We start from the raw sequence: 11,505 nt of genomic DNA on the forward strand, positions 1-11,505 counted from the left end.
TTCATAGTCAATCGGGCAATATGTTATTTCATTTAGATTAAGTTGAAAATGACCCAATTTCATTTTGATAGAGACGAAATATTCAACGTTTGTGACTTTGCAATATTTAACACATCGGTGTATTCATCCGATATTCTATTAAAATAATGATATTCAAATGGAATAGAAAATGCGACCCTGAATTTTTTTTTTCTGTGAGTGCGGCCTTCATTGTTTACGCGGCACCGTCCAAACGTTGTTGAACAGTGAAGTGACTGTGTGGGTATATTCAGGGTCACACGGGATACGTCAAGCTAATGAAACATTGAATAATTTGCAATGTAGTAGATGCGAGAAAAAAATCTATCACCTGCAACTAAGCGAGGTCAGGGTATCTCAATTTCTTGCTAAAAGCCTGTTACATCTTAACATAGGCTTATTACTCGGATGGGATTATGGTACAGGTTCTTAGACCTCGACTGAGATACCAGGATCACGCTCAGTTACAGGTATCATATTTCATTAATGACGAAAATAAGAACATTCTATTTTGAGTTTATCTGTTAGTTATAGACATCTAAAATGTAAAGCGTGATACTGGGAGGAAGCCCAGAAAAAAAAAAAAAAAAAAAAGCGTATAATAGGGAACGAAGAATGTCGCTATTCCGAAATAAACATTCATAATACGAAAATTATAATTATCGTACCTATCGTACGATCTGGATGAAAGTTGTCCATGTTAGTGTCATACAAAGGAAAGATCGACGTAGATGACCAATATCGAAGAATGGTTTCAAATTCTGGCTGTTATGTACGATAAACGTCGTTGTGTAAAAAACATGTCAGTGAAGACATCTCCACGAGTTCGTCCGCAGTGTATTTCTTTGATTTGGACGTGTTTTTTTTATGAAATAAAACCTAGTATGGTTCACAATATTATAACAGTATTCAATATGTCAGGGTAACGAAGGTATTCATGATACGGGGTAAAAAACGCCGGATATCTATGTTTACATTAGACATTACGAACGCCTTTAGTATAAATTCAAAGTAAGTATGCTGCGATTCAGGTACATCCGTCAGCCCCAGTGTTTGACACATGTTAACGAAAAATAATCTACCGAATCATGCATGTTTGAAATACACTACATAAACAAAATATTGAGTTTGAGTAGTAAAATTGAATGGAGGGAACCATATCTACGGGTGCAGTTTTAATCAATGGTAAGTTTAACTTCTGCCTCACGTAGGGTGGTCGGATGGTATAGCGGTAACACGCTCACCTTTTACATAGGCGTCCGCAAGGGTCGAACCCAGGAATGGACGTGAACATGTATAGGCTCAACTTCTCGACCACATGGAATTTCCTCGGGTACCCCCCTTTCCTCCCACAGCAATACCCCTCGCACGCTTGCCTCCGAGCAACTAAGGGTGCTTAATATCAGCTTAAAGCTTCAGCTTTTGGCCCTTGGATGCAAAACACATAAAGTGTATTTATTCATCCACGTTTAACATTCATTTCGGTCATTTTAAATTTCTCGACGTCGTCTAATCATCTCTCTAAGCGAATTATTTTAAATATTAGCTCGGAAATATTTACATTGAAACAACCTATTAAATGTCGATATTATTATCCATTATCCTTTAAAAGTCGTAAATCAAATCAAAATGAATAAATCTTCAGTTGTATGTCATCTTATTCCCTTTATGTTCTGTGCAAAAAAATTGATAAGCAATTTTCATGTTTCAATTGAAGCTACCACAGCGACGTCACCAGCGACAACGATATCATCAGAAACAACATCAACAACCACTACAACTACACCAGTCTCAACATCAACAACCTCAACAGGAACTAGTCCGTCAACAAGTAGCTCAACATTTACAGCTTCAACTCTATCACCTACAACAACCACAGGTATTCAAAGTTTTGTACTCGTGTAAGTATATTGATAGGAGAAAATCCCGAATAACGTTTCTGGATTGAACATTAATAGAGAAATGCATCATTCGCACAACGTTGTTCGGCTTATCAAATACCATGTGATGCGTCACGATTTAATGACTCTTCTTTTCCTTTTAATTCAAAAGGCCCAAGACCAACATTCCTGAAAAAGTAATTATTTTCAAAACATTGAAAATTTAAATTCATTGTGTCTTTAAGGACTATGAAACAGTATAGTCATGTAGCAAATATTGTTAAGATAACAAGTTTTCTATGTGGCCATTATATCCAGTTAAATGTTCCCTTTAAATACAACGGTGTGTAGAACTATTGAACTACGTAAATGCGAAATATGACAGTACCTTAAGGTCACTACCATTGATAAAAACAGTACCTTTAGATATTGATATTTCTGTCGAAGAAATTCAAGGTAATAGGTTCAGCAGATGATCAGTGCTATATTGATGAGCACAATCGCAGCTTTTCTGTCTTTTATGATTCTTTCTATGAACTGTTTCACAACATTTTTAAATGACGATGAACATTGGAGATTAGTATTTCAATCTACTCAACCTGAGAAAAATGCCATTCTCAATGTCTTTTATGCCTTCTTACATTGTGTTTTCAACAAAACATCAAAACAATACCAGCAAGGCAACTTAATCATAATTCAAACTCAAGTTTCATAAAACTATAGCAAAATATGAACTAAAGAGATATTTACACGGAGACGCCCGGAAAAGTACAAGGAGAATAGGACCAGATGTTCAAGCAGAGTAAGCGTTTTTTTTACTTCATCGACGGCGCCCTCCATGTAAACCTTGGTCAATCCAAGTAAGTTATGTCACAGTCGCGAATGAGAACAAGGTATACAACAACGGAACCAACTGGCAAACTAAAGAGCATGAAATACGTCGAGCTTCATGTCGCACAAAGAAATAGAATATTTCTCAGTGAGATCACTATGGCAACCATAAAACTTCCCCATAAGTTTCATTAACCAGCATCATTTAGACCCTTGCGTCAGTCAGTTGACGACTTCTTGCATGAAAATCGTGATAATGGGAACAGGCACTTGCATATCGAATAAACTATGGCATATAAATACCATAGGGTGGAGACGTTAGTCATACAACGTGATGTAAAGTTGTTTATGCTGATTTCGTTGTATTTAAAGCTCGAGATTAGCAGCTGATTTCCAGTTCTGATGGATATATACGATGGACGTAGTCAATACATTTCTTGTTAATTAAAGACAAGACGTCATCAATATATCTGAAGGTGAAACTAAACGACTTTGTTTTGATAGGTTTTGATATTTCTTCTTTGATTTTTGAAATATGCTTCAATATAGGTCACAACCATGTATTTATACCGCCGTTCGCCTTTCGTGGAGAAGAACGCTCTCATTACGAGATAACGAAGGCGTTCCTTCAGAATGGGGTACGGTGATATACAAGGTAAACAATTCAAATGTTCCTTTTACATTCTTGCAGAGTGCCAGGACATGATGATGAATTCGAATTCAACAGATGTCGTTCAAACAGTAAATGATGGCACAGTATACGATCTCAATCAAACAGTATACGCTGAGCCACCACCTGTCTTCTATCATTTAATAAACATCAATGGCGAAGCCACTTTCAAAACTTATTCCGCTGTGATATACGGTGCAAAAAGTATCAGAGTATATGTACTGGATCGGGACGGTAACAGAGTTAATATGCAACCTTTCCAAGTAAGTTTATTTTTCAACTAAATTCTAAGCCCAATCAAACGCAGAATACAAACAGCACTGGCTTACTCTGTCTAGGTCTGACAGGCCATCTCTTCAAATGCAATTTTGTCTCTAACCAGTCATCTCCTAACATACAGCTTTGTCACAGACATGTCATCTCCTTACATGAAGCTTTGTCACTAACAAGCTGTCTCCTAATAAGCAGTTTTGCGACTAAAAGGCCATCTCCTTACTTGCAGATTTGCGTCTAACAGGCCACCTCCATCAATTCAACTTTGTCAGTGTCAGCCCATCTCCTAACATGCAGCCTTGTCACTGACATACCATCTCATCGATGCAGCATTGTCACTACCAACAAATCTCCGTTACACGCACCTTTATCACCGACACGTTATCCCCCTTACTTGCAGCTTTGTCACTGATACGCCATCTCCTAACGTACAGCATTGTTACTGACATTTTCTCACCTTAAATGCAGCTTTTTCATTATCATACCATCTCCCTCACATGCAGCTTTGTCATGTACATATCTGCAAACCTTCAACTTTGTCATAGACAATTTGTCATTTTGCCATCGTCAATGGCAGGCCATCTCTTAACATGCAGCTTCGTCACTGACATACCATCTCCGTGAATACCACTGTGTCACTGCCAAGATATCTCCTTACATGCAGTTTTTTTCACAGACCTGCCATCCCCTTACTTGCAGCTTTGTCACAGACCTGCCATTGCCTTACATGCAGCATTGTCACAGACTACCATCCCCATAAAATGCCTCGTTGTCACTGACATGCCATTTCCTAACATACAGCATTGTCACTGACATTCCATCTCCCAACATACAGTTTTGTCACAGATAGGCCATCTCCTTACATGCAAGTTTGTCACTGACTGACCAGCTGGTAACTTACAGCTTTGTTACTGCATGATATCTCCGAACATACAGCTTTGTCACAGACATGCCATCTCCTTACATGCAGCTTTGTCACTTACTACCATCTCATTACATGCAGCTTTGTCACTGATATTCCATCTCCAAACATACAGCTTTGTCACAGACAGGTCATCACCTTACATGCAGGTTTGTCACTGACTGACCAGCTGGTAGCTTACAGTATTGCTACTTTATATCTCCGAACATACAGCTTTGTCAGAGACATGCCATCTCCTTACATGCAGCTTTGTCACTTCCTACCCTCTCATTATATGCATCTTTGTCAGTGATTACCATCTCCTTATATACAGCTTTGTCACCGACTGGCCAAATCCTCCTAACATACAGCTTTGTCACTGACATTCCATCTCCAAACATACTGCCTTGTCTCAGACATGCCATCTTTGTCGAGGACGTGCCATCTCCTTATATGCAGATTTGTAACTATCTACCATTTTATCATATGCAGCTTTGTCACTGACATGATATTTCCCAACATACAGCCTTGTCACGGACATGCCATCTCCTTACTTGCAGATTAGCCACTGACATAATATCTCCCAACATACAGCTTTGTATCAGACATGCCATCTCCCAACATACTGCATAGTCTCTGACATACCATCGCCTTGCATGCCTCGTTGTCACTGACTAGCCAGCGCGTAACTGACAGCTTTTTTACTGCATGATATCTCCGAACATAGAGCCTTGTCACAGACATGCCATCTCCTTACTTGCAGATTAGCCACTGACATAATGTCAACCAACATACAGCTTTGTATCAGACATGCCATCTCCTTACATGCAGCTTTGTCACTTACATGATATCTCCCAACATACAGCTTTGTCACAGACATGGTATCTCCGAACATACAGCTTTGTCACAGACATGTCATCTCCTTACATGCAGCTTTGTCACTGACATGATATCTCCCAACATACAGCGTTGTATCAGACATGCCATCTCCTTACATGCAGCTTTGTCACATTAAGGTCAACATAATATCTGACAAATTTTCCGGCCAAATTAAGATTTTATTTTGATAAAATAGATGTAATAAAGCAATAATAACGATAATAAACTGTCAAAATGTAAATACTGTATATAATTTTCCTTATCTTGTTTACCAAAAATGTAAATACATACAATAAATCAACATTTGATAAGCTAACAAAAACTATCAGCCATTCTAATTACGTTGACAGATGTCACTTTACCATGATACGGTGGTCGTCATACAATTGAATAGTACAAAGGGAAATTCTCTGGAGATTCAGCTAGAGGCGAGAGCTTACGGATATAGAAGGCTGAATTTTCGATACATCGGTGTTTGCTATTCGCCAGGTTTGTATACCGTTTCAAATGGCTTTTTATTAAAAGCATAAAAATGAATTATGAAACTATTGTATTGTATGACAAAATAAGAAGGCAGATACAGAAAAGGTAATAGATATTGTCAGAATAAAAACACAACCATAATTAATTGTACATTGCGTACGTGCATTTATTCATATACACTGACTGTTCATTTGTCAAATAATTTTAAACGCCTTGTTCCGTCCTTCTACTAATTCATGTTAGGAGATCTGTTAACAGATAAATAGTAATCTCAGTTACATTGCTATTCTCGTTTTTTTTATCATATGATATAAATAACCATGTTCACAAAGTAAGATTACCAGAATTACATTTACACGCAACGCGGATGTAAATATACAACATAACAATATCAGTCACATCAAATGTTGAGAGGTCTAACAACCCTTTGAATTAAACGAAATTACGTAAAAATGAAATTCGCCTATTTGAAATATGCTAAAAAGTACCCCGTTCCTGGAGAGAGATATAAAAACCTTGAATCATGAAATTCACCTCATTGGCAAAACACCTTAAAGCCAAATACGCAACTTTCAATACAGGTAAAAACCCATATCTGAAGGAATCTCTCACTACCGATATCCACTTATAGAACACATATGATGTGTAACTTTTAACACTTCTTGGTTATTACGCCAACTGTACATCATACCTTTAGAACGTTTCACCGGTATAGAACGAGAAAGATTTTAATGACTGATGATATTAATTTTGCTTTTACGTTTAATGACATAACACTATTTAATGAACAGATTATTCATTACAAAAACCTCTGGCACACCAAAATATCGGTATCATCAATGACCTGTGAATATTTGCATGCATCATAGTTATTTCGAATTTTAAAGATGTTTTGGCTCGATACATTTTATTTTTCGGACCATTTAGATGATACCGTTATTTCATTTCGTTTGTTTCATATTTTAATGCAAGGTACCACTACGACGTCATCTGTAACAGTAACGTCAACAACCACTACCTCGTCAACTACGACAACGACAACAACACCAGTCTCAACACCATCATCAACAAGTGGTACGACTTCTACTTCTGCAAGTGAGACACCTACGACGCATACAGGTATATAAAGTATTATATATTAATGTCATATTTTATGAGGTGAAATTGTAGCTTTAGTCAGTATAAGAATTCAATGTAATCAGGCATCAGAGAAGATTGATTGCATTGATGAAATGGTTCGAATGCCTTCTTGTTGCATTTTTCTCGATCACCAGATTACCACTGGATTGGTTGGTTATGTAAATGTAATTGCAAAAAAAAAAAAAAAAAAAAAAATTAGTTGGATAATCCCTTAGTAAAATTTTAGAGTCCAGACCTGACATATTAGAGAATTCGATATTTTGAACGGCGTATCATATTTGCATTGCTTTACGCTTTTGTTCATTGACGGACTGTCTCCTCATATATTTGAGGAAAGCGTATTGACTGCTAGTGCTTTAACAGAGTGTGATATGTTGGGATATAGCTACCACACTGAATTGGTCTATCGAAGGCACCCAGATGGACACCCAACTCGGTCATACTCAAAACGACCATTACAGAAGCAACATGATTATATATCTTAACGTATACTGGAGAGTAGTGACTATTTTTTAGACTCGAGCATGTCTCCCTCAAAGTCTTCCTCACAGAGGCGGAAACTCGACTGAAGACCAAAAAGTGAGGCATTAGGGAAAAGGTCAAGAAAGAGAAAAAAATTATTTGGAAAGTACATGAAATTGCACCGTATACCCCATATTTCAAGAACAATGTAATATATCTTGTAATATTTTCAATATGTGAACTAAGATTGTAGTATGTCCATATTTGTAGAGTGACAGGAATGTGAGTTATGCATACGATGTGTGCTAGATTAACACAAGATGTATGCACAATGAGTACATGGTAAGATTACTGGACGAAGATTGCTATCACACAGTGATTACAGATGTGTGATTATATCGTGGTTTAGAATTGACTTATCAATAAGTGTGGAATAGGGTTTACTTATCTTCTAAATACTTGCGCAATTAAGTATATTACCCAATTGAGTTACATATCAAGAGGTCCGTTGTAGATTTATCCGGTATAGAATGAATTCTTATTAATACTTTTAATTAAATGGTTTTAGTTTACAAAACACCCCACGAGACCGGTCGTATTGTATAGACAATCATCATATACATTAAGTAAACATTAAATGTGCGTCTCTTTGATATCGTCTCAAATCTTTTCCAATAAAAATTAGTTACATTATCACTTTCATTTTTTATGTTATTTTGCAACGAAAATATAAAAGTAACACAATAAACACTCTCAATACCAAATCATTTACAAACATAAATATTACAGCAGACCCCGTATTTATCCAGAGATATCACTCTCATTCCAGGTTCACTATTTGCAGATACCACTACACCAATATTTTTATAGATTTTATCTATTTTTTTTTTCGAGATTATGCCAGATGTTTGTTAATGCAATCAAAGGAAGCTAACCACACAATTATTTTTATCTTGATGCAATGCTTTGTTTGCAGCTCCCACAACTTCGACAACTACTACAACAACGACGACAACTACCACAACGACACCGCCAACCACAACGTCTGAAATCACTAGTGCAATACCAACAACTAGTCAAACACCTTCAAGCACAAGTTCGACGCTTACAACGAGGACAGGTATTTCCAAATGTATTTCCAAATATTTCCTCCAAGAAGTGTATTATAAGGCCGAAAGGAGTTAGATGCCTGAAATTTGTAAATCAAATCAGCACCAACTACTGCTTCGAAACCTGATACTACTAATCACACATCGCTATATATACAACTATTAATCAAATACTACCATCCATCAATCATTAACTACATATTTGACGTTTACAACTGCTAATTAGACACATTAAACTCCGACATCTACAGCTGCCAATCCGCCATTGGCAACTGCTTATCAGACAATAACAACTACAACTCCAACACCTACAACTACTAATTCGACACTCATAACTACTAATCCGACATCACAGCTAATAATTAGACACTTACAGCTACTCCTACGTCACCTATAACTAATAATGAGATCTATACAACAACTAATCAGACACTAACAACAGCTAATCCGATACCTATAACGAATCATCAAATAAATCGATGATACATCAGATTTCGTCATAGAGGTGGCTTGCTTTTATTGTCAATGGTAATAATTATAAATATCGAATATAGTCAAAATGATCTGAACGTCATCAAACTTCACAACAGGTACCTTCCCAATATCAGCTTAGATCATTATGTGAAAATGCGGTATAAACGTAAATTGGTTTATGATGAAAGTGTATCGTATTATTTTGATACAAGTGTAATACACATATTGATATCAAACTATATGTCTGCATCGCATTTTTGTCAACAAGTGTTTAATTCTGACAATAGTTTGTTGAAAGCAATATATTTGTATCAAACCAAATAGAAAAATAATATGGAAAAGTTTTGTCAGAAAATATTGATTCACAAATAGGAAATTTCAAAGCAGAATATTGACAATTTGCAAATATCAACTGACGTGTCTCAACAAATATGCAGCGGGAAATTCATCAGAATTAGAACAATATTGAAATATTGAAATTTCCTATTTGTGAGTGACAACAATTTACATTTTGCATTAACTTCTGGGTAACTCTAACCAAGTTTTCAACAACCTGGGCCAGTATGTTCAATTCTGTGAAGAAAAGAAACTGGTTTTGGATGAAACATTATTTGATACGCGTGTAATGATCATATTGATATAAAACAATTAGTTTTATTCAGAAATTTCATAAATTATCAGCGATGCAGGATTAACTAGCATGATCAAAACCATGAATTAACAAGATACTGAAATGAATGTATTGCTGTGAAAACATGTCTTCCAGTAATTTAATTTTTCAAGTTATATCAATGCATTTCCAACGTCTGACTTTTCAGGAACCACGCCATCGGTACCACCAACCACCTCAACAGAAACGTCATCATTATCTACAACTGCAACTACATCACCTTCCACCTCTATCCCTACAACAGCAACCACCCCTACAACGACCATACATACTTCTTCGGCACCTTCAACAACACTGACAGGTATTGAAGTGATTGCATTTAATCGATATATTCTGTCTTATTCTCAGCAATGATTTTTGTGTAAGAAATAGTTTTATTTTGACAATAGTTTGTTGAAAGCAATATATTTACATGTATGTATTCGGCTCAATGATAAATATATAAACATATATTTTTCTCATGAAAAATCAACAATCCAGTTTGGAAAACTTTTTAGTTTCTTTTAAACTAATCAGCTTAACGACGGTAAAATCAAAGAAGGTAATACTTACATGATGAGGAAAATGAAATCAGCCAAAAGCATCCTTTCTTTGATACATTTTTACATACTATAAGCGTATATCAAACCAAATAGACCGATAATGGCGAAAAGTTTTGTCATATAATAGGTGTGTAACTGAATCAACCGTGACCGATTTTCAGTATACGAAACTGATATGGTAACGGATGATGGTTTTAGTGATATTTCGTGTCGGCTACGGGTGGTAGTGTTAACAGGTTGAATTTCACATCTAACAATATACATTCAAGTTAGACAATTTTTTGTGGGATTACGGGTACTATCTACCAGACTAAAGTCGTGGAATTCCTTGGGGATGTACGCAACGTAACTTATAATTCAGTTAATCAATTGTTGATGTCGCTCTTCAGGAATTTTTTATTAGTATCAAAGTCTAAGTGAATACTAGAAAATCTTATCTAAAGACTTAATATCTCAATCCTTACAATTAATGTTGGTCCCATTGTTATCGAAAATTGATAGAAAGGATTGCAATTGTTTCGTCCAGGTTCGAGACCCAGCATTGATAAAAGCATAGGGTTCCCTTCCCATAAATTCAGTCAATCGCTCATACGATTTTTTTTCAAGTTAGCAGACGGAACTGGAGATGGTATATGTTCATCGGTCATCTTGACCGGATAGCGTTGGACAGATCAACAAACTCACGCAGTAAACATGAAAATAAACCAAATGACACTCATACAATCGATCAGATACTTCAAAACGTCTAATGCCGGTTTAGTTTGTTTAAAGAATTTAATTACAGTTCCCCTCACCAGGAGATGTTAAATTTAAGGTACATGCATTTATCTTTCCAATGTCTAATTACATATTCTGTGCGACATCAATATATGACACTCACCAGTAAATGAGTAAAAAATGCTTATAATCGGAATTAAGGATTATCATATTAATGTGTTGGCCAATTTCATACTTTTTATTTTATATTCTAGAGACGACCGAATCCATGTCATCGTCATCAGTTCTTTCAACCGAAAGTTCAACATCAATTATTTCTGTATCTACATCATCGCCTACCTCTGCAAGTAAGTTTATAACTTTCATAAATTATCCCTTTTTTCAGCTGATGCTTGGATAAACAAATTCCAAAGGATTTATGCCAGGTAATTACTGTATTAACATACTTGATAACAA

General features: G+C 36.1%; 1 protein-coding gene across 1 annotated transcript in view; it reads left to right on the forward strand.

Annotated features, from left to right (window-relative positions):
- Nucleotides 1-11,449, forward strand: part of LOC132563438 (mucin-2-like) — a 32,452-nt gene extending 21,003 nt beyond the window's left edge. The window contains exons 21-27 of the mRNA XM_060228198.1: nucleotides 1,736-1,897; nucleotides 3,421-3,662; nucleotides 5,803-5,941; nucleotides 6,908-7,054; nucleotides 8,514-8,657; nucleotides 9,939-10,091; nucleotides 11,304-11,449. Of these exons, the coding sequence (XP_060084181.1) occupies nucleotides 1,736-1,897; nucleotides 3,421-3,662; nucleotides 5,803-5,941; nucleotides 6,908-7,054; nucleotides 8,514-8,657; nucleotides 9,939-10,091; nucleotides 11,304-11,449 (1,133 nt within the window). The remainder of the gene's footprint in view (nucleotides 1-1,735; nucleotides 1,898-3,420; nucleotides 3,663-5,802; nucleotides 5,942-6,907; nucleotides 7,055-8,513; nucleotides 8,658-9,938; nucleotides 10,092-11,303) is intronic.
- The last annotated feature ends 56 nt before the right edge of the window (nucleotides 11,450-11,505 follow it).

Source organism: Ylistrum balloti, unplaced genomic scaffold, assembly GCF_031769215.1.
Source record: "Ylistrum balloti isolate Yb309-2 unplaced genomic scaffold, AGI_CSIRO_Ybal_v1 Utg371722, whole genome shotgun sequence".
Taxonomy (NCBI): Eukaryota; Metazoa; Mollusca; class Bivalvia; order Pectinida; family Pectinidae; genus Ylistrum; species Ylistrum balloti.